This window comes from Clarias gariepinus, chromosome 11 (assembly GCF_024256425.1).
Source record: "Clarias gariepinus isolate MV-2021 ecotype Netherlands chromosome 11, CGAR_prim_01v2, whole genome shotgun sequence".
NCBI lineage: Eukaryota > Metazoa > Chordata > Actinopteri > Siluriformes > Clariidae > Clarias > Clarias gariepinus.
In genome coordinates this window covers 10099154-10126705 of record NC_071110.1, presented here as the reverse complement: position 1 = coordinate 10126705, position 27552 = coordinate 10099154, and the positions used below count along the sequence as shown (strand labels likewise).

The 27552-nt window shown below is 36.6% G+C and overlaps 1 protein-coding gene across 1 annotated transcript in view; it reads left to right on the top strand.

Moving 5' to 3' along the window:
• Nucleotides 1–292: 292 nt before the first annotated feature.
• plppr5a (phospholipid phosphatase related 5a) overlaps nt 293–27552 on the top strand; it is a 38744-nt gene continuing 11484 nt past the window's right edge. Inside the window, exons 1-4 of the mRNA XM_053506688.1 lie at nt 293–306; nt 5967–6171; nt 19057–19189; nt 22112–22362. Of these exons, the coding sequence (XP_053362663.1) occupies nt 5968–6171; nt 19057–19189; nt 22112–22362 (588 nt within the window). The 5' untranslated portion in view covers nt 293–306; nt 5967. The remainder of the gene's footprint in view (nt 307–5966; nt 6172–19056; nt 19190–22111; nt 22363–27552) is intronic.

Below are 27552 nucleotides of genomic sequence, written 5' to 3'. Positions count from 1 at the left end.
TACTGACAAGAATATATTATACATATTGGTGTACCATAATAACAATATGTATATATTTATATAGTATGGGCCAATGGTATGTATGTACCATTAATTAAATGCCATATTGTCTGTTGTTTGCTTAATATTCTATACTATAATAGGGTACAGCCTGTACTATACTATAACAGAAGTATGGTTAAGCATGTAATAAAATACAATATTAAATACCCGCTGAACTTTAGTAGCAACTGTGGTACATACAGTTAGTAGTTTTTGAAGTGCCATAATACCTATTCATCATAAATGGCAATTTTCTCTCTCTCTATCTTTTATTAATATGCAGTGGTTCATGAATGACTATTCATAAAAATTTATAAAAGATGTTAATGTAATAATGAAAATTACAAACTTCATTGTGGTAAATAACCTTGATGTTTTTCCTTTTTGCAATTTGACTTTTTTCCCTAAGCAATTGTGCCACCCTGTGGTCTTTTATGTCCACAACATCTTTGTAAAGATGTTTTGTTTTTCTTGAGTGGAGTTCAACAGATAAAAATAAAAATATATAATGATGATAATGATGATGATTTTTAATTATTATTATTATTATTATTATTATTATTATTATTATTATTATTTTACAATATAGGAATAAACTGTTAAATAAGTAAATACACTGCCTGGGAAAAAAGGTCATCCACACATATTTTGTTCGCTTTTATTATGTCACCCAATGTAATGCCTAGTTCATGAGGGAAAATGATTCCTTCTGCTCCCACAGTCAAACTCTCGTTCATAATTTGAACACCGGAGAATGCTATGACATCAGGAAAAATAAAAATCCACTAATGGAATAACTTGGTTATTCAGTACATCCACGTAGTCAGCTGATTTCCTCAGACCACATATATAAAACTCCAAATTACAACATTTACATTTAGGCATTTGGCAGACACTCTTATCCAGAGCAACTTACATTTCTATCTCATTATACATCTGAGCAGTTGAGGGTTAAGGGCCTTGCTCAAGGGCCCAACAGTGGCAACTTGGTGGTTGTGGGGTCTGGGATCTTCATAACCGTAGTTCAATGCCTTAACCACTGAGCTACCCCTGGCCTTTATACAACCTTTATGCTCCCCAGCAGACATAAGCCTTTTTTTTTTTTGGTTCTGATTAGTTTTACTAGCAAGTAGTTTTTCAACGCCCACACAAATGTTTAGTCTCAATATTGGTCGTTTTTGTCACATTGTATTTTGTTGCATGTTTTCTTAGCTTGATGCTGACCAAAGATTTGAATTTTTTTGGGAAGGCAGTGTAGTATGAAGAAAGTTTGTAATATCTTTATGAATTAGCTCTAGATCTAGATTAACCAGGGAAAGGCTAATGCATACTGTATATAGATCATTCTGTAAGTCAACAATATTTGCAAAATGTAAGTAATTAAATGTGTATTTATGTATTTAGACAGCAAGACAAACTGATTTGTGCCAGCATCTTCCTAGTGACAGGGACCGAGTTTTCACGTCAGCTCTTTTTCCACAGTAGGCAGTCATGGTGTCATCCAACTCAAACTCAGCATGACCCATGTCTGTGATTCATCTGAAATGGCATGCATTAAAATCTTCATGTTAAACACTGGAGTTGTGTTCCAAATCACATACTATAACTGTACAAATAGTGACAATAGCTTCATATGTCATTTATATGGCAAATATTGTCCACAATTCTTCTTACAATAAAAAAACAATATAAGTCAAGGGTGTATTGAATGAAGTGTTGAGCAGAGTGTTCAGACATCATCAGTGACTATCAGATTATCAGACCATCACTAGTCGCCATCAGACCGTTGTATCTAAATGCACACTCTTATACAAGTGAACCCTAGTGCAGTGATGTAGTTAGGTTTTAGAACACTTTTTTTTCATCAGCACTTTCCATCTACATTATCAAAACACAAACTGAGGAATATATCTTATGGAAGAACATTCTTTATCTTTGTATAATTAATGCAACCTGTGTATTGTATATACACTTGTATAAATATATATAATTCAATTTAATGAATCTCACAGAAACATAAATGACGCAGCAGTACAGAGAACAGCAGAATCAAGTGAGTCCTGAAAATTGAAAAAAAAACAAAAAAGGAAGAAGGTAACTGTAAATGGATTATCTACATAGAATATTGGACTAGCTAACAAATGGAAGCTACATTACTAAGCTAATATGACTTAGTGTTGCCTAGATTAATCTTCAGTTCAATTTCACTTTGATTAAATAATTGGAAATATATGTATTTGTTTGTTTGTTTGTTTACAGCAAAACATAAGTTGGTACAACCATTAGACAAAATCAGTCACCGTCAAACCATACATATCATCAGTTACCATAGATAATTACTTATCATCAGTCATCAATCAAAATCAGCCTCAACATTAGACACCATAAGTTAACATCAGACCATCAGCCTCCATCAGCCTCCATCAAACACCATCAGTTATCATCAGTCATTGTCAGTCACCATCAGACCAAGACTTATCATCAGTCATTATCAGACCATCAGACATCATCAGTCACCATCAGTTTATAAGACCATCACTTATCATCAGTCATCATCAGTCATCATCAGACCGTTACATCTAAATGCACACTTTAATCTAATACTACTAATATCATGAACTGCTATGCTAATTCTTTTTCACCTGTTCTTTAGTGCCATCTCCAGTACTGTAGACAAAGGCCAACCCTGCGAGGATCCTGAGGCATCCAGAGAAGGACCAGCTCCAGCTGGATTCTGCTTCGTGATGGTTTGGAGCTACACATGCTGCTCCTGAGCTCTCAGTGATGCAGACCCCCTCTGCCCTTTCCACCTGTCTGACTCATCCTGGTGCTAAACTGGACTCCATGTTAACGTAACATCTTCTGTTATATTGAACTTTCAGCTGCCTAACACACAGTATGTCGGCAAATTAATTCCTGTTATCCGTTATCACCCAAATAAGCATGGGTTTTCCAGAGGAGTCTGGTTCCTCCCAAGGTTTCTTCCTATTGCCATCTCAGGGAGTTTTTCCTTGCCACCGTTGCCGTCACCCTCGGCTTGCTTATTGGGGACAATCTGATCATTATCATTTAAACACATTTTCCTCATTCACAAACAATTCGATAATTTTCTTTTCATTTTGTGAAGCTGTATTAGGACAATGACTATTGTTAAAAGTGCTATATAAATAACATTTAATTTAATTTAATCAAATCACTTATTGTCAGTTATTATCAGACCATCAGCCAACATCAGTCACCATCAGACCATCACTTACTGTATCATCAGTCACTATAAAACCTTCAGTCACCATCATATTATCAGTTATCATTCACAACCAGACCATTTGTCAAAATCAAACCATTAATTATTATGTTATCACCACTTACATAATCAGATAATCACATATCATAAGTCATCATCAGTTGGCATCAACCCATCAGTCACAATCAGACCAAAACCCAGTCAGCCAATAAGTCATCTTCAGTCACTTCAGCCTTAAAGTTTTGGGACTTATTATCTGTTTTTCTTTTTTATTATCATTTAATCTTTAGTCCTCCACATATTTATGGGGCTAGGTTAAAGGACTAACTCCACTCATCTTAAGCCTATCAAGTTCTATTTGATTTCGAAGTAAGAAAGTAAGCTAAAAAAAATTATGACAATAATAAAAATTTAGATAAATTGTACATTTGCTTACGTTTTCACTGTACACAAGAGGGCAGAGTATATGCTCTTGGATTTTAGAAAGCCTTATACATGAGTGCATAAGGTCATATCTAAGAAGTGTATTTAAAAGTGCATGTGATTGTATGGATGTGAATTGCTTTAAAAATCACTTATGACATGCATAAATACAACAAAAGCACTTCAACCTTATCTAACATTTTGCCCAAGCCACATTTCCCTCTATATCACAAGAGTAATCAGATTGAATTGTCTAACACATTCAAGAACATAAGACATTACATTTTGACTGGATGCAGGATGGCATGTAGGATCTTGCCACCCCAATCCTTTAAGGCCACTTTACCACATTCCCAAACATTTTGATAGAACACATCAAATTGTCTTGAAATTAAATAGTTTAGTTGCTCTACTCTGTGACATTATATGCCTTAAAACGCTTATAAATTGGCTATACCAAATTCATTACAAAGCATCATACATGCACAATTTGTACCTGAAAAGTATTTACTACACTCACAATTTGGTATAAATTGCAAGACTTGTTACTGTACATGCTGACATGATTTCTCACCTGTTATTACCTGTTTACATAACCTATAAACCTGCTCAACACTTCTGTAATAAAAGTCGCTATTGGAGTGCAGTATCTTATAGAGCCTGTTATTTATTCAAGTACCAATAGAGGCACAAATCACCAATGAAGTCTATGAACCACCTATTAATGGTTACAATCCATCTTCAGGTAACCTTAGAAGGGCTACAATGTTCAAGTCAAGTCAAGAAGTCAAATAGGCTTTTATTGTCAGTTCTACAATACACAGTGGTCAATTATTTTTTGCATTATATTAAAGAAATACTGTGTTAAAAAAAAATCATGAAATATCCAGAGAAATGTACACTTCAAAAATTTAAAAACAGATGACACAAGATAGCAGCCTATCGAGACGTCCTGTGTTTGTACATATTCTTTATTTCTGTAATTGTCCATGGTGCTGAACAAGACTTTAGTCCATCCTAAAACTTTATACACTATATGGACAAAAATATTTGGCCAAACCTGCTACTGTACTTATTAAATTCAGGTGCTTCAACCAGGCCCCAGTGAAGTGCAATCTTAATGCTTTAGCATACCAACTTTGCAGAAACAATTTTGGAAAGGCCCTTTTCTATTCCAATGTGACTGTGCCCCAGTGCTCAAAGCAAGGACAATAAAGACATGGTTTAAAGAATTCAGAGTGGAAGAACTTGACTGATCAACGAAGAGCCCTGACCTCAACCCCATCAAGCACTTTCGAGATGAACTGGAACGGAGATTGCAAGCCAGGGCATTTTTGTCCAACATCAGCGACTGACCTCATAAATGCTCTGCAGAATGAATAGGCACAGATTCCCACAGAACCAGTCCAAAATCATGTGCACAGCCTTCCAAGAATAGTGGAAGCTGTTATAGCTGAAAAAGTATTATATAATAAAGTATTAAGTAATATTGAAGTTATGTATTTGGAAACAATGTCAGAGCAGGTTTGGCTAAATATGTTTGTTCATACAGTGTAGGCCTACCACAGTAGCTTATGACAAAAAGTAAACTATAGTTATAAATATTAGTTATATAAATTAAGGACTTGTAAATTTGCACTAATTAAATATATAACATTTTACAGTAGAGATAAAATAATTATAGCTGCCTTTGTGACATGATAACAATTATACTTTGCACAGTGGGAAAGTGATCAGTGGTTTAGCCATTATTACTTAAATTAAGGTTTATTAAAGCTCAGTCTAAATTGCCTGTTTACGACAATACCCCAGTGCTAAAATCTAACTATTTTAGAGTTAATATAGTGCAACTATATAAACACTGTAGTTTATTTAAGGTGTTAATTAATCACTGGGGATTTGCCTGTTTGGAGGATTTCTGTTTAAAGACTTCAAAAGTTTTGAGACTGAAGTCGGACACCTGGCCTGTGATCAACCATTGATGGGAAATCATTACTTATGGAAAAAGGAGTAAACTTGTGTTTTATGAAGGAGAGCTGTGAGACACGCCTCCTGGCTGCACGCGGACCCGCGCGCTCCCGCGCTCGCGCTCATTCCGCTGTGGTGTTGAAGCGGATCCACATGCACCGTGTCTTCATCAACTTACAGCCCAACCCGCGACCATATGGCGGTTATGCACGGATAATCATAAGGAAGCGGTTCACGGTTAGATAGGACTGATTGGACCGGTTTGACCTCGGCGTCCTCTCCGCTGTACGATGCTTTACTTTCAGCTGGTCATCATGGCAGGGACGGTCATGCTGGCGTATTACTTTGAGTACACGGACACGTTCAACGTACACGTCCAGGGCTTTTTCTGCCATGACAGCGCGTACACGAAGCCGTACCTTGGACCGGAGGAGTCGAGCGCGATCCCGCCGCTGCTCCTGTACGCGCTGGTGTCCGGCGTGCCCGCGCTGGTGGTGAGTACTGACCGTAAAGCGCTTCTTCAACACTTTACTCAAACTGTTCATCAGATTATTCGAGTTATAGGATAAACGATACGATAACTCACCAGCGTTGCATTAAAACACCATTAGATTTGAACCGGATAAAGTTACTCGTGTCAGTTCATTGCAAATGCACTGTATAATTTAGGGGAAAATAAAATTTTGGGAACAGGATACAAACATACATTTCTTTCTTTCTTTCTTTTTTTTTTTGCACCAACAAGAACATACCAAACAAATGTGTAGTGGTTAGCACTGCCGCCTCGCACCTCCAGGGTCTGGGTTCGATTCCCATCTCTGAGTCTGTGTGCATGTGAGTTTGCATGTTCTCCCCATGCTTGGTGGGTCTCCTCCAGAGGATCCAGGTTCCTCCCACAGTCCAAAGACATGCAGATTAGGTTAATTGGCGCCTATCCTGCATGTGTGTAAATGAGTGTGTGCCTTGAGATGGATTGGCCATGGTGTACCCTGCCTCAAGCCCTGTGTGTTTCTCCTGGGAAAGGCTCCCGGACCCCTACAACTCAAAGTAGTGAATCTATGCCCTTATGTCTTTTACAAAAAGCATTGATTTAATTTGTCCCCTATTTTGTGTCAGTATCCTTATTAACTTGTAATTTTCAGATGCCTGACAAGAAAAGGAAATAATTTTACATCATTTTACAGATGCCCAAAAAGTGAATGCATACTGTACATTCAACATTTGTGGTCTTAAAAGACTTAGCGTATATGTCCACATACTCTAAATGAACATAAGTGGTGTCATTCATTTAAATCCAGTGGATTTAAAGCCTATCCAGAGAACACTGCATAGCCAATCAACAAATCAGCATGTTTCTGGAGAAGGTTAGAAACAAGAATCCAGAAAAAACCACAAGGGCATGGGGAGGACATTAAAACTGTACACTAACCTGAGTTCAGGGTCAACCTTGAGACCATGGAGATGTGAGGTGTGGTACCACCAATCAATCCATTTTCACACCTACTGAATAATTTTTCTTTTCATATTCTCATGGATTTGTTATATTCTTATAAAAGTATTTGATTATTTTCACACTATTACACTATATGGATAAACGTTTAGAGACACTACATGCTCATACAGTATGTGCTTGTTAAACATCCCGTTTCAAATGTATTTACTTTCAGCTGTATTAAAAACCTTCACTCTTCTGGGAAGGTTTTTCTCTAGACTTTGGAGCATGGCTGGGGCGATTTGTATTTATTTAGCCGCAAGAGAGTTAGTGAGGACAGGCACTAATTTTCGGTGAGAAGGTCTGGGGTGCAGTCAGTGTTCCAGTTCATCCTGAACGATTTAGGTGGGGTTAAGGTCAGTGCTCTTACAGGCCACTCAAGTTCTTTCACTCCAACTTTGGCTTGCTATGTCTTTTAAAAACCTGACTTTGTCACGCAGGATCCGGTTTGAGCCCCTTAGTTACAGTGACGGGAAATTGTAATACCACAGGATAAAAAGGCATCCTAGCAAATCTGTTGTTCCAAGTATGTGGTACCACTTTGTCTACATCATTTTACAGTTAACATGTTCCTGCAATGTTTTTTTTTTTTTTTTTTTTAACTAACAGTAGTTTTGTGCAGTCATGTCTCAAATCACAGATTATTTATAAAGAAATAAAAGGCTACAGAGGTCACACTGAAGGAGCAACGATCTCAGCAGACATTATACAGGGTTGTTCAGCATTAAACTGATGAAACGCAATAGACAATTTTAAAATGCAACATGAACCATTATATTTTGTAAGAGTAAACTAAAACCAAAATAAACACAAAGGAAAAAGTTGTGCTGATGAGTAAGCGGTCATGCGTTAAATTGATACATAAAATAGTAACCTGTAGCTTGTACATTTGGATTTGTTTGGATTAACTACGTTTATTTAGGTCATTTACATTTTTGTAGTTATTTTTTCAACACTGAAATCTATTCTACAAGGTTCATTCTTTTAAGCCCCACAGAGGTTGATTCCCACTGTGCAGTGTTTAGCCTTGGCAGGCAGTAGAGCTTAATCATTATCTCTTCAGTTTGGATTACATTTACATGTACAGCATTTAGCAGATGCCCTTATGTAAATCGACTTACATTTTATCTTATTTATACAATTGAGCAATTAAGGGTTAAGGGCCTTGCTTTAAGATCCAGCAGTGCCAGCTTGATGGTGCTGGGGTTTAAACTGAATAATTGACAAGGTTCTTTGTACGGAGAATAGTCAAGGGCTCTTTTAACAGTCATCATTAAAGAAACCGACTGATGAACACTTTTCTCTGAGATTTGTTAAAGGGTTGTTGAGTATGAAGGGAATAGTGGCAATTCAAAATTTTCAAATTCATTTTTGCCAGATACTGTAGGTCAACTAAAATATAGGACATATTGAGTAATCCTATTACAAAGTAATATACAAATCTGCATGAACCTTCTTGGAATTGTAGGTAAAATTGGTTTGAATTTATTGTTCATGGTATAAGGAACAAAAACATGATGGACCATATTAATTGCATTAAAGAAAGATCTGTCATAATATGTTATTGTTTATAATTAGATTTATGGTGGTGGAATAGTTAGCATTATTTTTCATGGTAAATTGAAAAAATGTTGCAGAGTCCTCGCCTCACCAGCATGTCCTTCTTTTGAAAAAAGACATAGCTTGTCAGGGCAAACACAGGGCAGACAATTCTATTCTACAATAGACACCAAAATGTACTTATAGAAATGATCAAGTATTAGGGTGAAAACGTTAATGGAAACCTTGAACCATTTGATTTACGGTCAAAACTACTTTCAGAATGGCTTAATTCATACCTTCATACAAGAGAAATCAACAGTGCTGTGGGAAGAACGTGTTTTTAACATGTTTATAATCTCCTAATCCTTTTCATGTCTCCAATTTGTAATTCCATCCATGTCCGCAACACTAAAATTGAAGGAAGTCGTGAGCCGTTTGTAGTGATGCAGGAGACAAGTGGAGCTTAACATCTATCATGCTTTGTGTCCTTGTTAAGGACAGAGCTTTTTTTTTTTTTTTTTACTTTTTCTACTTCTATTGTCAGTCATCAAGGGTGTATTAATGATAAAGAAGAATCACACCCATGAACACGCCTAATATAAACTTGTGCCTGGCATATTTGCTCAGCCTTGCTGAAAATGACTCTGCGCTACTGTGAAGGCCATAGAAATGAACACTTTAGCGATTGCCACCGCCAGTCATTTGTCAGGTTTTCCCCCCATAGACCCTAAGTGTGAAAAGCCAGGAGAAGTAAAGAGTTTGATGTGGTGTTTTTGCATGCATACAATAAAGGTCAGCTATCACTAGCTGTCTCTGCTTATGTATACTACTTGCTAGATATGACATTAATCCTTTGTGGTTGATTAAGAGATGGACCAGGTACAATTACTAGCGAATTTTAATAGCGCCTAAAATCACTGTCGCAAACAGTCTATCAGGCAAAACTGCCATTCCCTTGACTACTACTATAGGCAGTAGTACGCTTTATTGTAGTTGAGAATAATGTGCATCTTGATTTTTTGCTTTTATAGATGACTTTGTTATTACGCTGCAGGACACCAAACTGGACTGATGTAAAAAAGAAGCTGAATGTAAATCCCTGCTGACTAAAGCCCCCGTTGCACTGAGTCATGTTCACACTACATTGTTTCCTTTAAAATCATCTACACTCAGTAAGAGCATGTACAACTTGAAAGAAACAAATTAGAAACTGGTAATGACATAATATCGTTATTACAACATACTGTAGCATGCAACACTTTTTTGAGGACATGTTCAAAAAAGGCCTGGTGAGGACCTGGTCAAAGCAAGATGTAGGAATAAGCCAGTAAAGGCATATTACCATCGGCATTGTCCAGTTATCAGCATAACTAATGCCTTTCAGAGACTTTATTAATGTACCACAAAAACGAAACAGACAGGTAAGAATAGTTTTCGTTCTGACTGAGTTGTCATTGGGACGTCGCTGTTTTGTTCTACATCAGTGGAGCTCTCACAATGTCTTAAGTTCTTATTATGGTTTTGTAGTGTTAACCAGATTTATGCCATGCATATAAAGCAGATTATCAGCGCATCTTGTCCCTTCAGAATTTAGTATGAATACTGGTTTAGATTTATCACGCCATCGTTGCTTCGTAATGAAAAGCACTGTGAGTGTTATGGTTTTTATTTCAACTCCCTGCACGCAATGATAACTAAGCAAACACAAATCACAGCAAAGATAACAGGAAAAACATGGCTTGGGAATTTCTCAACATGACAGACTTCACAATGAAGAACTGAACACCATGTGCTTATATAGACCAAGAAAGAAGTGAACAACTCTGGAGAAGGTGACCTCTGCTGGTAGGGAGGGGTATTATCTACTCAGCTGGATGCCAAATGAACTTGCCATATAAATACAGTTCGCTCTGTTTTCACAAGTGTCTGTTAAGTAAAATTTACGTACTACTATCTACTGTAGCGGACCAATCCTCAAAGGTCACTATGAACTGACGGACAGAATGGTGTGATAATAAATTGTTATTCTTAATGTTAATGGGCCTAGCTGTAATCCCACACTATTTTATAAAGAGAACAGGATCTATTCCCATTCTCCATGCATTTTTTTTACAGTCATACAGTAAATCATCCATTTATTAGAGACTAATTATATATAAAAAAGTCAAATTTTATAGTCAGATTTTATTCTTTATGATTAAGGTTAATGTTTTAGAAAGCCTTCAAGACAGGTTAGTCCACATTTTTCCGTATGTTATTTCAGGTACTATAGAGTCTTGACCTTACCAGGATGTTTAAAAAAATCTGCTAATTTGAAAGAGAATGTACCATGTGTACCAAGTGGACCTGATACTGAGATGCACATGGATATATTTTTTTAAATTAGGAATTACTTAGCCATTTAAAATACTGTATACAGGATCATGCTACAATTTAATACTGTATATATTAAATATTAAATATATATTTAGTATATATAAGTACAAAAGTATATTTCAGCGTCCTTGTATGGGCACAATATACGCAATAGTATTTGCCATATCAGAATGTAAGTGCTATGAATTATTTGGCCCGCCCCAGCCCGCCTCGCACCACTGTATGTATATTTCTACAACCCGCCCAGCACCTGCGACCATTAAATAGACATACTAGGCATTGGAATTCAAATGAAAACAGCCTTTATTTCAGCCTGAAAGTGCTTGGAAACATCACCCTGTAAACTGGCAACAACATATGATTATGAATATGAACGATATATCAGGTCATATTAATAACAAGATAATAATACACATTTTAGGCTAAACTATTTTTTTTAGATTTGTATAGGTTGTATAGGGCAGGCCTACAGTTTACAGTCTACGCTAAATAACCAGACATTTTTTTTTCATTTATCACACTGAAATGTATATTTAGTGTTTTTACATTCGCTGTGCAAAAAAAGAATGCTAAAACATTGGATTTTACGGCCAAATGTACACGGACACCTGAGTATTGCATATGCCATTCCAAAAAAACATGGACATTACAGTAATCTGGACTTGTCCTCATTTTGCTGCAAGAATGTGGCTGTGGAGTTTACAGTCTATCATTCCCCAAAAACAAGAGTCTGAGCACCGGGACTAGATAAGAAGGATGAAAAAACATGCACAAGTTCATTCTGGTTATAGCATGTGTCTGACAAAGTTTAAAAGGAAAAAAGCAGATTGGATGAGAGCCAAAGAATTTTCAGTAAAATCTAACACCACTGTGTGAAGAAACTGATGTTGCTGTAGTATAATTAAGGGGCTGATTTAAATCCCTAATTGGGCAAAAAGGAACAAGATTCAAAAGGTAAAAAAACTGGATAGTGGGCTTATAAATCATTGCAGTGATAATAAGCCCAGTATACAGTATAAAGGAGTACAGACAAACAGGACTAAGTGTGTTGAAAGGATGTTTAGTAGGAATTGATTACGAAATTAAAGTCCTAGACTGAGCACAGGACAATCTTAGGCCAGATCTAGAATATCCTTTTAAAAAGTTTTTGTGTTTATGCTATTAATATACCAATTCTACAAACATAAAAAATGTTAGATTTCACTCTTCTTGGAAGGCTGTACACATGATTTTGGAATGTTTCTGTGGAAATTCGTACCCATTTATTCTGTAGAGCATTTGTGAGGTTAGGCACTGATGTTGGAAGAGAAGGCCTGGCTCACAATCTCCTTTTCAGTTCATGCCAAAGGTGCTAGATGGGGTTGAGGTCACAGGGCGCTGTGCTGGCTGGTCAATTTCTTCCACACCGAACTCATGTCTTTAAAGTGCTTACTTTGTGAACTTGTGCACAGTCACGTTAGAATAGAAAAGGGCCTTTCCTAAACTGTTGGAACAAAGTTGGAAGCATGGCATTGTCCAAGATGGAATGGTATGCTGAAGCATTAAGATTACCCTTCACTTGGGATAGGGCCAACACCTAAATTTAATAATGAACATGTTTGGCCAAATACTTATGTATTTACATATTAGCTATAGTTGTCCTTCTGACTTTACCTTTAGCTATTTAGATACCTCTAAAATACATCTTAATAGTTTAACATCTTGACTAGCCAATTCAATGTTTTTAGCTGCTTGTAACAATTAAAACATAATTTGGTATTTTGGTAGCTGTTTTATGAAAGCTTGAAATGCTTGAAATGCTTATTATACAGTCTCCCATGCAGTGCTGTGTACACCTAATAAATAAATAAATAAATAAAAATCTGTGCATTGTTAAATACAGAGAATGGCCATAGGATTTTAGCAACAGAGAGAGAGAGAGAGAGAGAGACTTTGATGGTGGAAAAAACATTTAAAAGCTTAGGGCGCTTGCTTTTGTTTTATATATAAAAATATTTTTTTCAACAAAACTTTATTTATTTATTTATTTTTTTTTTACAATCCCTCCATTAACTGAACATGTACTTGATCATCCAAGACGTACTTACATCTTCAGTATGGCATTTGAGCTGCGGAGCTAATGTAGCTACCAAGTAGATGGAGCTTATAGCCTCCAGTTTAACATTAAAGTCATTTAAAAGTAATGTGAGCACATGGTTTACTTTAGGCTTTATCACCGGGTAAGAATGTATTTTGGTTTTTAGCATTTAAGTGATCTGAATGTGTGTGTAAAAGCCAACAAAAAGAAGTACTGACTAATACAGACAGCAGAATAATTGCTATACAGTAGTATGGAGTGATTTTGCTATTAAAGTAATTGTCTGTAAATGCAAAGATCATCATTAAAAAAAAAACACTTTGATCTTCACCTGAGATCCTCATTTATTGCATTTAAACGTTTTCTTCTGGATTTAAAAGTACATTTTTATATCATTACGTGATGGTGTAATTTTAAATCGCTGGTTACACTGATACCGTGCACAAATCTCACTGATATTAGATTTTAAGGTCCAAGATAGGCAAGGCTGAAATAATATGACCACAGACTTACAAAAACGGTGGATGACAAACTATTACCACACATACAAAATGGAAAGAAAAAAATAAACCTAAGCATGAGCAATGGATTTTCAAAAACATCACATGACACAAGTTGGTAATTTGCAGTATGACAGTAAGTTATTGGTGTCGATTTTCTACTGTCTAGTCATGGTAAATCTGTGCCTAATATGGCCTCAGATTCCTGTTCTTGGCTAACAGAAGTGGCTCTTGCTGTTGTAACACATTTGCCACAAGTTCTCAATGTGTTGCTTGTTCTGCGATGCTGGTTTGCTCGCCATGGTGGGAAACAGTGCTTACTTGAGTTATCATAGTCTTTCTGTCAGCTCTAACCAGCCTAGCTATTCTTCTCTGACGTCTCTCAACCTGTCTCACCAGCAATGAGATTCTACCAGCAGTTCATTAAAGTTGTTTTTGTATTTCATACTTTTTTGTTGCATTATATTTTATAATATGCTTTTTCTTTTTAACAATTCGGACGTTTGCCTCGAGCTTGAACTGAAGCTCTTGACCTGTAATTGCAGTTCATGCATTCTGCTGCTACATAATTTGCAGATTTGATCTTTGCATAAATAAACAGGTGTATAGATTTTACTAATAAAGTGTACGGTGAGTTGATATATTTGGCACTCCATTTACATACAGTACAAATAACTACACATATAAGAAATCAAAGCTTTCTGCTACAGTGCCTGTATTAGACAAAGCCCTGGTAAAGAACATGAGCGTAAAACTATGCTCTGCATGGTGATGAAGCGCAAGAGTCTCTCTCATGAGCCTTATGCAGTTTGACATTTATAGGGCAGGATGGCACAACTATTATTATTAGTGAGCAATGAGTAATACGTGTCTTTGCTCATAGCTTTAGGCTTTGCTCACACGCACGTTAGGGGGTTTAAAACCTTTCCTTTTTCATTTTTTATCCATCTGCTTAACTAAGCTCAACTGGTACTGTAATTATACACTAGTGTAAGTTTTTAGAAAAAGTTAAAAGGTTAAAGCTAAAAATAAGCTGATCAGCTTTAATGAAATCAGTGATGTTGTTATTAATTTGGGTTGAAGCCAGAGTACCTGTCTTTCAACTCTCTGCCTTATTTATATATCTTATTAATACAAAGAAATAAAATTTTGTTGTAAGGTCGAGTATCTCATGTCTTGTTTACGCCAGGTGTACTTTTTTTGTTGTCGGCCAAATACTCTCCCTGTTCGTTAATTTGAGAGTGAATCACAGATCAGAATTTGAAAAAGTTGATCGGATAAAAAAATCAAGTTTTGTCTTAAATCAACCCCAGCATGTTAAAATTTACTTATATCACTCAAGTGCTGTTATTTCAGCTGTGAAAATATTAAGTCCCAGTAAAAATATATAGTTAAGCTTTTCTGATTAATATCTATTCGGGCTGGTGTTTGTTTACATTTAGCATGTAGCTTATTCGTATCTTATTTAAAGTAGATTAATAAATCCGGCACATAACTGATCATAACAGCGCTTTTTCTCAACATTTTAATTTCACTTATGGTGCAAATGAAACTTTTGGCAGAAATCTAAGTACTGCAAAAGTTGCGTTTACATTCTGTCCAGCGGTTAATTTGAGACACGCCGGCAGTTTGACGAAAATTTGAGTGCAGGTTTATTCTCCGGCAAATATCTAAGGACTGGTGAAGTGTTCATTAAATTCTGTCTAGCCAGTTTTTGTGTGATGCCTAGGCTACGGATATACCAATGTATGAAACGTGAACATATCATTAAAAAAGCGAGTTCTGACCAATGTACAGTGTGTACAGTGGTGTGAAAAACTATTTGCCCCCTTCCTGATTTCTTATTCTTTTGCATGTTTGTCACATAAAATGTTTCTGATCATCAAACACATTTAACTATTAGTCAAAGATAACAAAGGTAAACATAAAATGCAGTTTTTAAATGATGGTTTTTATTATTTAGGGAGAAAAAAAATCCAAACCTACATGGCCCTGTGTGAAAAAGCAATTGCCCCCTGAACCTAATAACTGGTTGGGCCACCCTTAGCAGCAATAACTGCAATCAAGCGTTTGCGATAACTTGCAACGAGTCTTTTACAGCGCTCTGGAGAAATTTTGGATGAGCCCATCCACTCATCTTTGCAGAATTGTTGTAATTCAGCTTTATTTGAGGGTTTTCTAGCATGAACCGCCTTTTTAAAGTCATGCCACAACATCTCAATAGGATTCAGGTCAGGCTTTGACTAGGCCACTCCAAAGTCTTCATTTTGTTTTTCTTCAGCCATTCAGAGGTGGATTTGCTGGTGTGTTTTGGGTCATTGTCCTGCTGCAGCACCCAAGATCGCTTCAGCTTGAGTTGACGAACAGATGGCCGGACATTCTCCTTCAGGATTTTTTGGTAGACAGTAGAATTCATGATCTATCACAGCAAGCCTTCCAGGTCCTGAAGCAGCAAAACAACCCCAGACCATCACACTACCACCACCATATTTTACTGTTGGTATGATGTTCTTTTTCTGAAATGCTGTGTTACTTTTACGCCAGATGTAACGGGACACGCACCTTCCAAAAAGTTTAACTTTTGTCTCGTCGGTCCACAAGGTATTTTCCCAAAAGTCTTGGCAATCATTGAGATGTTTTTAAGCAAAATTGAGACAAGCCTTAATGTTCTTTTTGCTTAAAAGTGGTTTGCGCCTTGGAAATCTGCCATGCAGGCCGTTTTTGCCGAGTCTCTTTCTTATGGTGGAGTCGTGAACACTGACCTTAATTGAGGCAAGTGAGGCCTGCAGTTCTTTAGATGTTGTCCTGGGGTCTTTTGTGGCCTCTCGTATGAGTTGTCTCTGCGCTCTTGGGGTAATTTTGGTCGGCCGGCCACTCCTGGGAAGGTTCACCACTGTTCCATGTTTTTGCCATTTGTGAATAATGGCTCTCACTGTGGTTTGCTGGAGTCCCAAAGCTTTAGAAATGGCTTTATAACCTTTACCAGACTGATAGATCTCAATTACTTTTGTTCTCATTTGTTCCTGAATTTCTTTGGATCTTGGCATGATGTCTAGCTTTTGAGGTGCTTTTGGTCTACTTCTCTGTGTCAGGTAGCTCCTATTTAAGTGATTTCTTGATTGAAACAGGTGTGGCAGTAATCAGGCCTGGGGGTGACTACAGAAATTGAACTCAGGTGTGATAAACCACAGTTAAGTTATTTTTTTAACAAGGGGGGCAATCACTTTTTCACACAGGGCCATGTAGGTTTGGAGTTTTTTTTCTACCTTAATAACATAAACCTTCATTTAAAAACTGCATTTTGTGTTCAATTATGTTATCTTTGACTAATAGTTAACGTTTTTTGATGATCAGAAACATTTAAGTGTGACAAACATGCAAAAGAATAAGAAATCAGGAAGGGGGCAAATAGTTTTTTACACCACTGTATATATTGCAAGCCAACTAAAGATTTTTTTGGAGAACTGCAGTGATGGTTGTCACTGTGGATGTGAAGGCTCTCACATCTTCACAGTGGACTTCTGCATCCCTGTCTGGTCAAGGCCCTTTGGGCACACTGTAGGTGTGTAGGTGTGGACCCTAATCTTTTACATTTAAGAATGCTGGAGGCTACGGTGCTCTTGGGCACTTTCAATGCTGCATTGTATCCTATGTGTCTTGACACAATCATGTCTCAGGTCTACAGACAATTTTCTCAACCTAATGGCTTTGTTTTCACTCTGACATACACCATTTACAGTGACACTTTGAAAAGACAGGTGGGTGCCTTTCCTATTAATGTCCAAGTAATTGAATAAAGCGCAGGTGGTCTTCAATCAAATTGTGGAAGCATCTCAAGGAGCACTGATAGGAGTAGGATGGACCAGAGCTCAATTACAAGTGTCTGACAAAGGGTCTGAATACTTGTTAAAATGTGATATTTCAGTTTTTATTTTTTATAAATGAACAAAACTGAATATGTTTTTATACTTTGTCATTATAAAGCATTTTGTGTAGAATTATAAAAATATTTTAATAACTTTTAGAATTAGTGTAAAACATAACAAAATGTGGAAAACCTTTCATTGACACTGTAAGAGGATTACCATCCCCCTGGCTGGTTGCTCACTTTGTTGTTCTTTGCTGGGGTGTGGCTCAGCAGTATATAGAAACTAAAATGTCACATTTGGAGAAGGAGTGAAATAAAGGAAACTTGGAAGTAAGGAATTAAAAAAAATGCATTATCTGAGGGTTATTTCCCCTGGAGCATTAACATACTGTACATACTTTTGAAATAGTCTAATCTTTAATTTATGTTATATATATATATTTTTTTATTATACATTTAAACTTATTAAACACTCGCCTTGATATACGAGTAGTGTAGTATGCATACGCTTTGATCACCACTGAGCCAATGGTTTTTCTCTCTCTGTCGCACTGTGGGATTGTGGGTAATCCTCTCCCATACTCAGTCTCAGTGCATATGCGTCACTTGTATAGTCAACATACGTGCGTGTACTGTTTACTATAAAATTGTGACCACGTGTGTGTATGTGTGTGTGGGTATGTGTGTGTGCGCGCAAAGCATTTTTTTTTACCACGTGTGTGTGTGTGTGTGTGTGTGTGTGTAGGTGTGTGTGTATGTGTGTGTGCGCGCAAACATTTTTTTTTGTTTAAAAAGCTGTAGCAGTGCGGGAGATCAATCTGTTTAATGCAGGTTAATTTGTTTTATTTTTACTTTATATTTTGAATTAATTATTTGTGGTTGTGGAACGAACTTATTCACTTATTTCTTATGGGGAAATTCTCTTTGATATAAGAGTGATTTGATATACAGTACATTCACACTTTCAGAACGAATTATGCTCACCATCCAATGCTCACAGTTACTCACTCAACTGTTTAACTGTACAAGGCCACTAAATTTCAAATTGTCAACAATTTTAATATAGTTACTGAAAACTATCAATAAATACTGTAATGAAATTTGAAATGCTATCGAAATTTTAAAATGCTTTTTTTATAGACTTACAGTAATTGCCTATATATAGATCTGAATCCTGACACAGAAACCCAATCTCAGCAAATTATTATAACTGTGTTTAAAACCTGTGACACACAAGCAGCCTTGTGCAGCCTCATTATGCAGTGCAACCTGTGAAAGCCTCATTAGTCTTTCTGAATTATGAAAGCTAAGGCTAAGGCCTGAATGGGAGCTGGCTTCATCAGAGACCTAATCATCTCCATTGTGCTCATTGAATGCTCGTTCCCGTGTTCTCCTGCTCAGAATGCCAATTCCTCACGCCTCATACCAAAGGAAGAGCAAATACATTTCAGAAATGTATGACTAAACCTGGATGTTAAAATGCTTTGGCTCAAGTTGTCTTTTGTATTTTGCCGATGTTCTCAGATCACAGGAACCGAGTCTGTGCTCTTCCTGTTGGAGTACATCTCTGAAGATCTGGACAACAGGGAGAAGATCATAGTGATGGGCGACTGTTGTTACCTTAATCCCCTTGTGCGCAGGACCTTCCGCTTTCTTGGTATGTCATCTTGTTAACTGACAGTGCCCTTGATCTCTCGAGGCTAAAATGCTGGCAGTAGATGAATAGCAAGAGCCTATTTTCACACTCTCAGAAAAATGCCAGCCTTTAGTGCTGGTAGACTCATAACAGTGTGTTTTGAAGCCTTTTTTTATTCATTATTTATTATGTATTATTTCCTAAAGCGTGATGCTCAGTGTCCCAGAGGTCTTAAAAACTGAGATGTTAGCCCGAAATCATCACTTTGAAAATGTTTAATCAGATTTTCAGAAAAAGAAAAATACTGTATTGAGACCAGCACAAAAAAAGCCTTTAGAAATAAAAATTAACATGTAATTTTTTGGGTGTAAAATTTCTAATACATTAATGTTACAGACACATAGTAAACATACTTCGAAGGAAGCTTGCTGAGGTTACCTAAAGGGTCCTTGTTGAAGATCCATATGCAGGAGGTTATATTAACTAAGCCAAAACTGATTCCAATATTTATTGTGATACATCCAACCAAACCCCAAGTCAAAGTATGCCTGACTCTAAGCTTATACAGATAATGTTGGCAAGATTTCACCACACAGTGTTGGCCTTTATATTCTTTATGGGTAGGAAGTAAACTGGAAGCAATAACTCAGAACAGACCGGGAGCTGTAATGTCCAGGGCTGGACAGTGGGGATCTGTGTAGTCAAGTCACGTCAAGTAGGTCTTTATTGTCATCACAGCCATATACACTGTGCAATGCACTGCGAGATGAAATAATGTTTCTCCTGGCCCAAGGTGCAAGATACAGTGCATGTATGACATACACAGTGCTGACAGGATATAAATAACGTTCACCAAGAATAGGAAGCATGCAAGGAAACAATCAGGGTGTGTACAAAGACAGGCAGTAGAGCATCGATACTTCAATTTAATCACACAAAACAAAAACACAGAAACGACTAGAATTAATTTTGTACAAAAAATGCAATAATGGTTGTCAAAGAAACTGAGAATCAATAATATTTAAGTTGACAGTGTATTACTGTAATAAATCAGTACAATCAAACTATTGTAATTGGTATGTTAGTGCAGTAATGAGCAAGGTGACATGCACCAAGTAAGAAAGAGGAAACCCTCAGGCTCATTTTAACACCAGAATTTCCCTGCTACCCCTAAAAATAACTTCAACAGCTGCATGGTTTTATGCATGTTTTTTCTATCACGACTGGAGTAGACAGCTTGGAGAGTGTTCATTGAGGAGCGTTAAAACAATGCGTAGGATTAAAATTCAAAATTCTAGTTTTATTCGTCACATATACAGTCATACACTGTAGGATATGAAGTGAAACGCTTATATGACCACTGATCATAGGGTGCCAGCGGCACGGTGGTGTAGGGGTCAGCACTGTTGCCTTGCCTTTCCAGGGTCTGGGTTCAATTCCCGGCCAGGCTTTATTTCCGTCTCTGTTTGCATGCTCTCCCCATGCTTGGTGGGTTTCCTCACACAGTCCAAAGATATGCAGGTTAGGCTAATTAGCTTTTCCAAATTGCCCGTAGTGTATGTGTGTGTGCAGTGCAATGGAATGGCACCTTGTCCAAGGTGTACTCTGCCTCATGCTCCAAGTCTCCTGGGATAGGCTCCAGGTCCCCGCGACCCTGAATACAGGATAAAGCGGTATAGAAGATGAGTAAGTTTCAGTGTGAATTAAGAAAATGTACATATTGGAAATAAACTTTAGATGTAACAGAATTTTAAATTTACATACATAAGCAAGCAATAAAACAAGCAATAAAAATAAATAATAAACAAGCAATAAAAATAACAATATAAAATAAATATGAAAAAAGATACAATAAAATAATAATTTATCAAAAAAGTTAATATAGAAGTGTTGAAATGTACTGTAGTGTTGTGTAGAACCGTGTCCAGTCAAAATGCTCAATTCTCTTAAAGAATCAGGAGGATAAGATATTTATCAATCAATTTTTCTGAAATCAAATATACCATATGATGCGTTTCAACTACTGGTCAGTACTAACCTGTGCGACTTACTTGTTATAACGGGTCTCATATTAGAAAGTAGAGTATGTTTAAAAGAGAAAGAACCCTTGAATAACTCTTTTCCCCTTGACAGTCTACTGCACTGTGTAGTCTCTGGAACGGAAGCCTTTGCTACAGATCTGATCTCGAAAGTTTAAATAATCTTTTATAACATTGCTAAAACACCATGCCTTATTGTGATTTAGTCATGCCTCTCCTTATTTAATATGCCTTTAGTTAAGTTAAGAAGGTAAAAAGTAGCTTGTCATGTTATAAAGAAACTGCAAATCCCCAAGTATTTCCAGGGTTCACTAGCCTGAGAATATTGCACACGGTAAGAACATTTAAAATGTGTCTTCAAAAACATCAAGACCAGGGGTATAACTGGAAGCATTTTTGTCTTTTTTTTTTGTAATACCACATCGGTGAAACTGGATTTCCTTAGAAGAGAATGAAGGAGATAAACTCTAGAGTTGCCCTAGGAGAGCAGCGTTTGATCTCCAGCGTGCTAATGTTCAATTAAATCGAGTCTGAACCTACACTGAACCCTCTAACTCTGAGATCCTTTTTTTTTTTCTACAACCCGTGTAGTATTGAGAAATATGTACCAGAGTCTGAACACAATTGGAATTTTACAGTATGTACTCTCTCTTGGATTACTTTATCCACAGTGGCCAAAGACATGGGTTTTTCATTAGGAGGATTTCTACTTTTCAGGACAAATATCTTTCTTAGAACTTCTTTCTAACCATCTTTAATTTATACATTCAGTTCTGATGTAGTAAAATCCCAAATCTGATGAACCGTGCATGCATAGTAAATGAACATGCCCATGGTGACCATCTGTAGAACTTGCTTTAGAGTTCTAAGTCAACGTTTGTTATTTTTCATCTTCTGTCAACAGGTGTGTATGCATTTGGGCTCTTTGCCACAGATATCTTTGTAAATGCAGGACAGGTAGTTACGGGGAATCTGTCCCCTTACTTCCTGACCGTTTGTAAACCCAACTACACGGCCCTGGGTTGCCAGCAAGATGTCCGCTTCATCAGCCAGCAGGAAGCTTGCACGGGGAATGGAGACGACATCCTGCATGCTCGGAGATCTTTTCCTTCCAAAGAGGCCGCTCTGAGTGTCTACGCTGCACTTTACATTTCTGTGAGTACAACTCAGTTGAGTTTACTAAAATCCAGGAGTTGAACGTTAATAATCAAGTCAGGTTTTAGACAAGTAAAAGCAGAATCCATTCCTTTTGTATGAGACTAATGAATATAGGGCGAGTACTGATAAAGATTCTCTAAGGTAAGTGATATAGATATTAATAATATTTATTTTTTAAATTATTAATAATATAATAATTCAGCAAACATTTTTGGTATAATGTTACTGACTGAGGTCTAAGCAATAAAAAAAACATAGAGTCTCTTTCTCTCATAAACCTTGGGGCAATATACTGTAGCCAACTCTCCTTCTGGCATGCTTATGGGAAGAGGTAGACAAACAGAGCACCCAGAGGAATAATAGACAGACAAAGGTAGAACATGTCCATGAGTAATTTAAATCATAATTTTCTGAAGATGAATATAAATTGTTGCCTGAGGCAACATAGATTCTGTTAGCACCTACTTATTAGTCTGTGCAGTGTCTACTATAAAACTACTTCTTTTTGTTAAGTGCTTGCAAAAGCAGTTTAATCATGCATTTATTGCTTTAGTCTGTTGCATAAAACCTGTTATTTTTAAACCCCCCAGAGCAGAATAGAACGAGTACATAACTAACAGAAAATGTATTTTATATAATATAACTAATAAAAAAGGCTCTGAATCCTGCGAAAAAGCAAATTAATTGAAGTTGTGGCAAAGTGGAGAAGAAGAACTCAGTAGTATAAAGCTTTATTGAATGCTTCGGAGGCTCAGAGCTTTTCCCCATGGCATGGTATACCTATGTGCATGAGGGGCTTGTGTGAGCTGAATTGGCTTGTGCTTTTAGCACTTACTTCCCACAACAGAGCAAAATGATGAATTCTGGTCGTGTAGCGTGAGGGATTTCATTTGCAGCACATCATCACATCACTGCAAGTGTTTCTACTACAGCAGAGAATTTAATTATATCTAAGTGGAATTATATTACTTAGGATGCAAGAAACTAGGACACATATTTAATCATCTGACCTTTAAGCAATTTTGTGTAATCCAAAGCTCAGGCGAGATTTTAGCCCTTTGTGGTATGTATTCTAACGCTGCACATTGCAGAGGTACAGTATCTGTAGAGCATCAAATCATTTGTTCTTTTGATACTGACTGATACTTATTGGAAACCAATGTCATCGAAATTAATTATCTGTAAACTTTCTTTTCTTCTCCCCCCCATCAATTTATTCATAATGTATCAAAAAAGCGAATTCAGTATTGTACAATTTAAAAAAAATATTTTTTTCTTCTCCATCCACAAACGCCTGAGACCTGACAGTTTCAAGTTATCCTCCAAACTTTATGAATTCAAATTAGAGAACTTAATGGAAACATTGGTTTTACCAACTGCTCAACGGCATGTATGTATGTAATGTGTTAGGCATGTAATTGATCTAGACATTTTAACGCTTTACTATTTTTTTTAAACGCCAGTTAATCATGTGAACAAGTCTTGGCTTGTAATGGCTTCAGATAAGGGTTGTGCCAGAAAGAATGGTGTCACAGATACCCAGGTCTCTAAAAAATTATTTAATACTGGCTAAATACTTTATTTTTATTTTGTTTCTTCAATAAAAAAATAAATAAACCTGGATCTCTAAAAGGAGAAATATTATAAAAGGTTATAAAAATATAATTTTTTACAATTATATTTTACTTATTACAGTATATTTGTATTTTTATAATAAGTTTCTTAAAGCTACTGTAATTAAATCTATCTATTTGAGTCAGTTCATGTGTAAAATAAGTTTTTATTCTACCAGAACCACTCTTTCACATTTTGAGTCCTGGAATATGCCTGTGCTATAAGTGACAAAGAGCTCCATACGTAGATGTGATAACCTGGTCATTCGGTACATTTAGGTCGTCACATGACCTTTTTTTTTTTATTGCCACATACTGTAACGTTGCTGACCATCTGAAGCAACTCCAGATCATAACACTGCCACCAGAGACTTGTGCATTAGACACTATGCATAATGTAATTAGTGCATTTCTTCATGCTCTTCCCTTCTTACCCTGATGTACCTGTTACTCTGGTATAGGGTCAGTCCAAGCTCATCAAACTACATGCTTTTTTTCCATTGCTCCAAAGTCCAAACTTTTTGCTTTATTTCTGATTAGGGTCACATAATGCATAGGGTTTACTTATGCCCAGCTGTTTAGTCCTAATCCTATGAGTTATCAGCTCTTCTTTTCACTATTAAACATGGCTATGGCTTTGACTGGTGATTTTTATTACCATGCAACAGTGTTTAATTGATTTCCATTCATGATTTTTTTCCAACCCCATAACTTCCACAATGTTGATGGTTCAGGACTGTGCAATGTAATTTCAAGTAATTTAAAATCTCCTTAGTTTTTTTTGCTTGATGCAGGCCAATAATTTGACCCTTCTGAAATGACAATTTTTTATTTATGTATTTCGTTGATCATGTTAATGAAATGAGACAAAACTGAATACAAATTCATAATGAAATTTTTTGACAAAAAATTCCGTAGAGAAGGAAGTCAAACAGACAGAATGTTAAGCTTTTAGGAGATTAAATCGATAGCGCCCATGACAGTAATCATGTTAATAATTTTGATGATACCAAACTACAGACTGCTGTTGGGTTTAAGTACTGAAATGTCAGTGGGCTGAAAAGATCGATGAAATGATTAAGCCTTAAAGCCTCTCATCTTTGCTGAATTACCTGCTCTCTGCAGCTAAAGAGATGAAGTGGGGAAAGCTTATATAAATGTGTGAGTGCAGTGGTTCAGTGTGTTCTTGCTGCTGCTTGCTCTAGGCTCTCTCTCTCTCTCTCTCTCTCTCTCTCTCTCTTTGTGTGTGTATGTGGAGATGGAGGGCACTTCCTGCTCTTTCTCCTTCTTTCTTCAAGGCTGAAATTAAACAGGAGGGGAAACAGACCTGTCTGTTGAGGTACCAGGTCTCATGAAAGCTTCTGCAGCTTCAGAAAAAAATGATAAATGAATACTGAATGTAAAATGTAAAACACAACTTTGATCTTCATATCTACATAGTAATAAAAACAAAACCTAATACAAATAAAGTAAAAGGTTGTTCATCTGATGCTATAATATATAAATCTTGTCCTCAATAAGTCTAAACTTATTGTTTTTTCTTACTACTAATGATTCATTAATGAAAAATAAACAGTAAATGCTATGAAGCAAGTATCCCTTTAATCAATCAATTAATCAATTAGTTAAACAATGAATGAATGAATGAATGAATGAATGAATGAATGAATGAATCAATCAAGCCCAGTAAACAGTAATCAATGGAATAAAGACAGTATTTGATGTAACAGTGCTTCTGGACTGGGGTAGATCTGTGGTTAAGGCATTAGACTATGGTTCACAAGGTTACAGGTTCACACCACCACCACAAAGTTGCCCCTTTTGGCCCCTTGAGCAAGGCCCGTAACCCTCAACTCCTTAAATGTGTAATGAGATAATAATTTAAGTCTATCTGAATAAGGGCATCTGCCGAATGTCGTAAATGTAAATGAAGTCCAGGTACAGCGCAGTTTATAAAAAAAATTAGCTACTTTCAATGAGCATTCTGTAGAGCCATTTACAGTTCTCCTCAAGACTTTGACAGTTACATCTGTATCGCTCTTGCAAAATTCCACAGCTTACATTTTGTTTTGTTTTTGTGTCTGAAATGTGGTTACTTATATAATATGATGCTTTTTTCTGGCATACAAGTATCTGTATAAAAGTTTCTGTAACTTTTAATTTTGTGTTGGGATACTAATGTTGTTAATGGAAATCAGAATTGCTTTCATACTTATGCAATCATAAAGTGCTCAACATAGTAATAATAATAATAATAATAACACATAGAAAGGTTTGTCGTAAAAAAACAAAAACAATAAAAAACGCAGGATGTCTAGGACTTTGGCACAGTAATGTATTTAAAAGAGTGCTAAATAATATGTACAGGCATTGTTCTTATGTTATTTCCAACAAAAGTTCCAGTGACTCAGAAGAAGTAGGCCTGTTCCTTTGCATTATACAGTAAGTTCCTTATTGGAATCATTAATATCTTTAAACAGGTGACAAAATGTGGAATATTTTGGGTCTACCTTTGTATGTGGAGGGAGGGACTACCATACAGTAAATCAATAAAAAAGTTTTTCCAACCTTTATGATGAAACCTAGGTTGAAACATTTTTATGGTCTCTTCCTGGATGACCCCATCTCTATTCACACTGCACACAGGTTTGATAAAAATAACAGTAATGTACACCTATCAGCCATGACATTATGTACACTATTGTGCAGGTTTATCGTGTGTCTGCAAAACAGCTCTGACCTATTGGTGTCCTGCGACGGTACGATGTGGTGTCTGGTACTGGGATGTTGCAAAGTCGGACTCCATGGATCAGGCTTGCTTGACCCATGGATGCTCGATTGGATTGAGATCTGGGGAATTTGGAGGCCGAATCAACAACCCATGAACTCTTTGCCCCACACACAGCAGTCGGGGCTGCACTGAGTGTTCTGATTCCTTTCTATCACAGCCAACAATAACTTCATTCAGCAATTTGTGCTGCATTGGCTTTTCTGTGGGATCGGACTAGATGGACTGGCCTTTGGTCTCCGCAGGCATATGTGCCTTCAGTGCCTGTGAACCTACAGTTTCAACAGTTTACTGGTGTATAATTGATAAAATGTTATGTCATGGTTGATCAGTTTAAATTGGATGTTATTGGCTTCAATATACCTACATTAAGCTCAATTTGGTTTCGCATTTACTGATAGAGGGCGGGCCTTGTTTTTATAGTAGGAAACACAGTCTAGATATATTTGATATAAAGATCAGAAAGGTTTGACACCTACTAAATTTTACTCTAGAGATCACTGGATCTACTGTACCTGTTAACACTAGTCACACAGTTACATGCTCAGGTTGTAACTGATTTCGGTAGCACATAGAAAGTGGGCCAAATTGGAGAGAAAAATGCCACATTCAGAATATATTATATTTTTGCTGATTTTACACTCTCATGAAAATGATGGATTTGTGTTATAAAAAGGGAATAGATGAGAGATGGGGAATGCTTACTTGCAGTATGAATGAAATCATCACGTCTGACTTCTTAAGTGCACTTATTATTAAGAGCTGCGTTATTGAACAAGCTTCAGA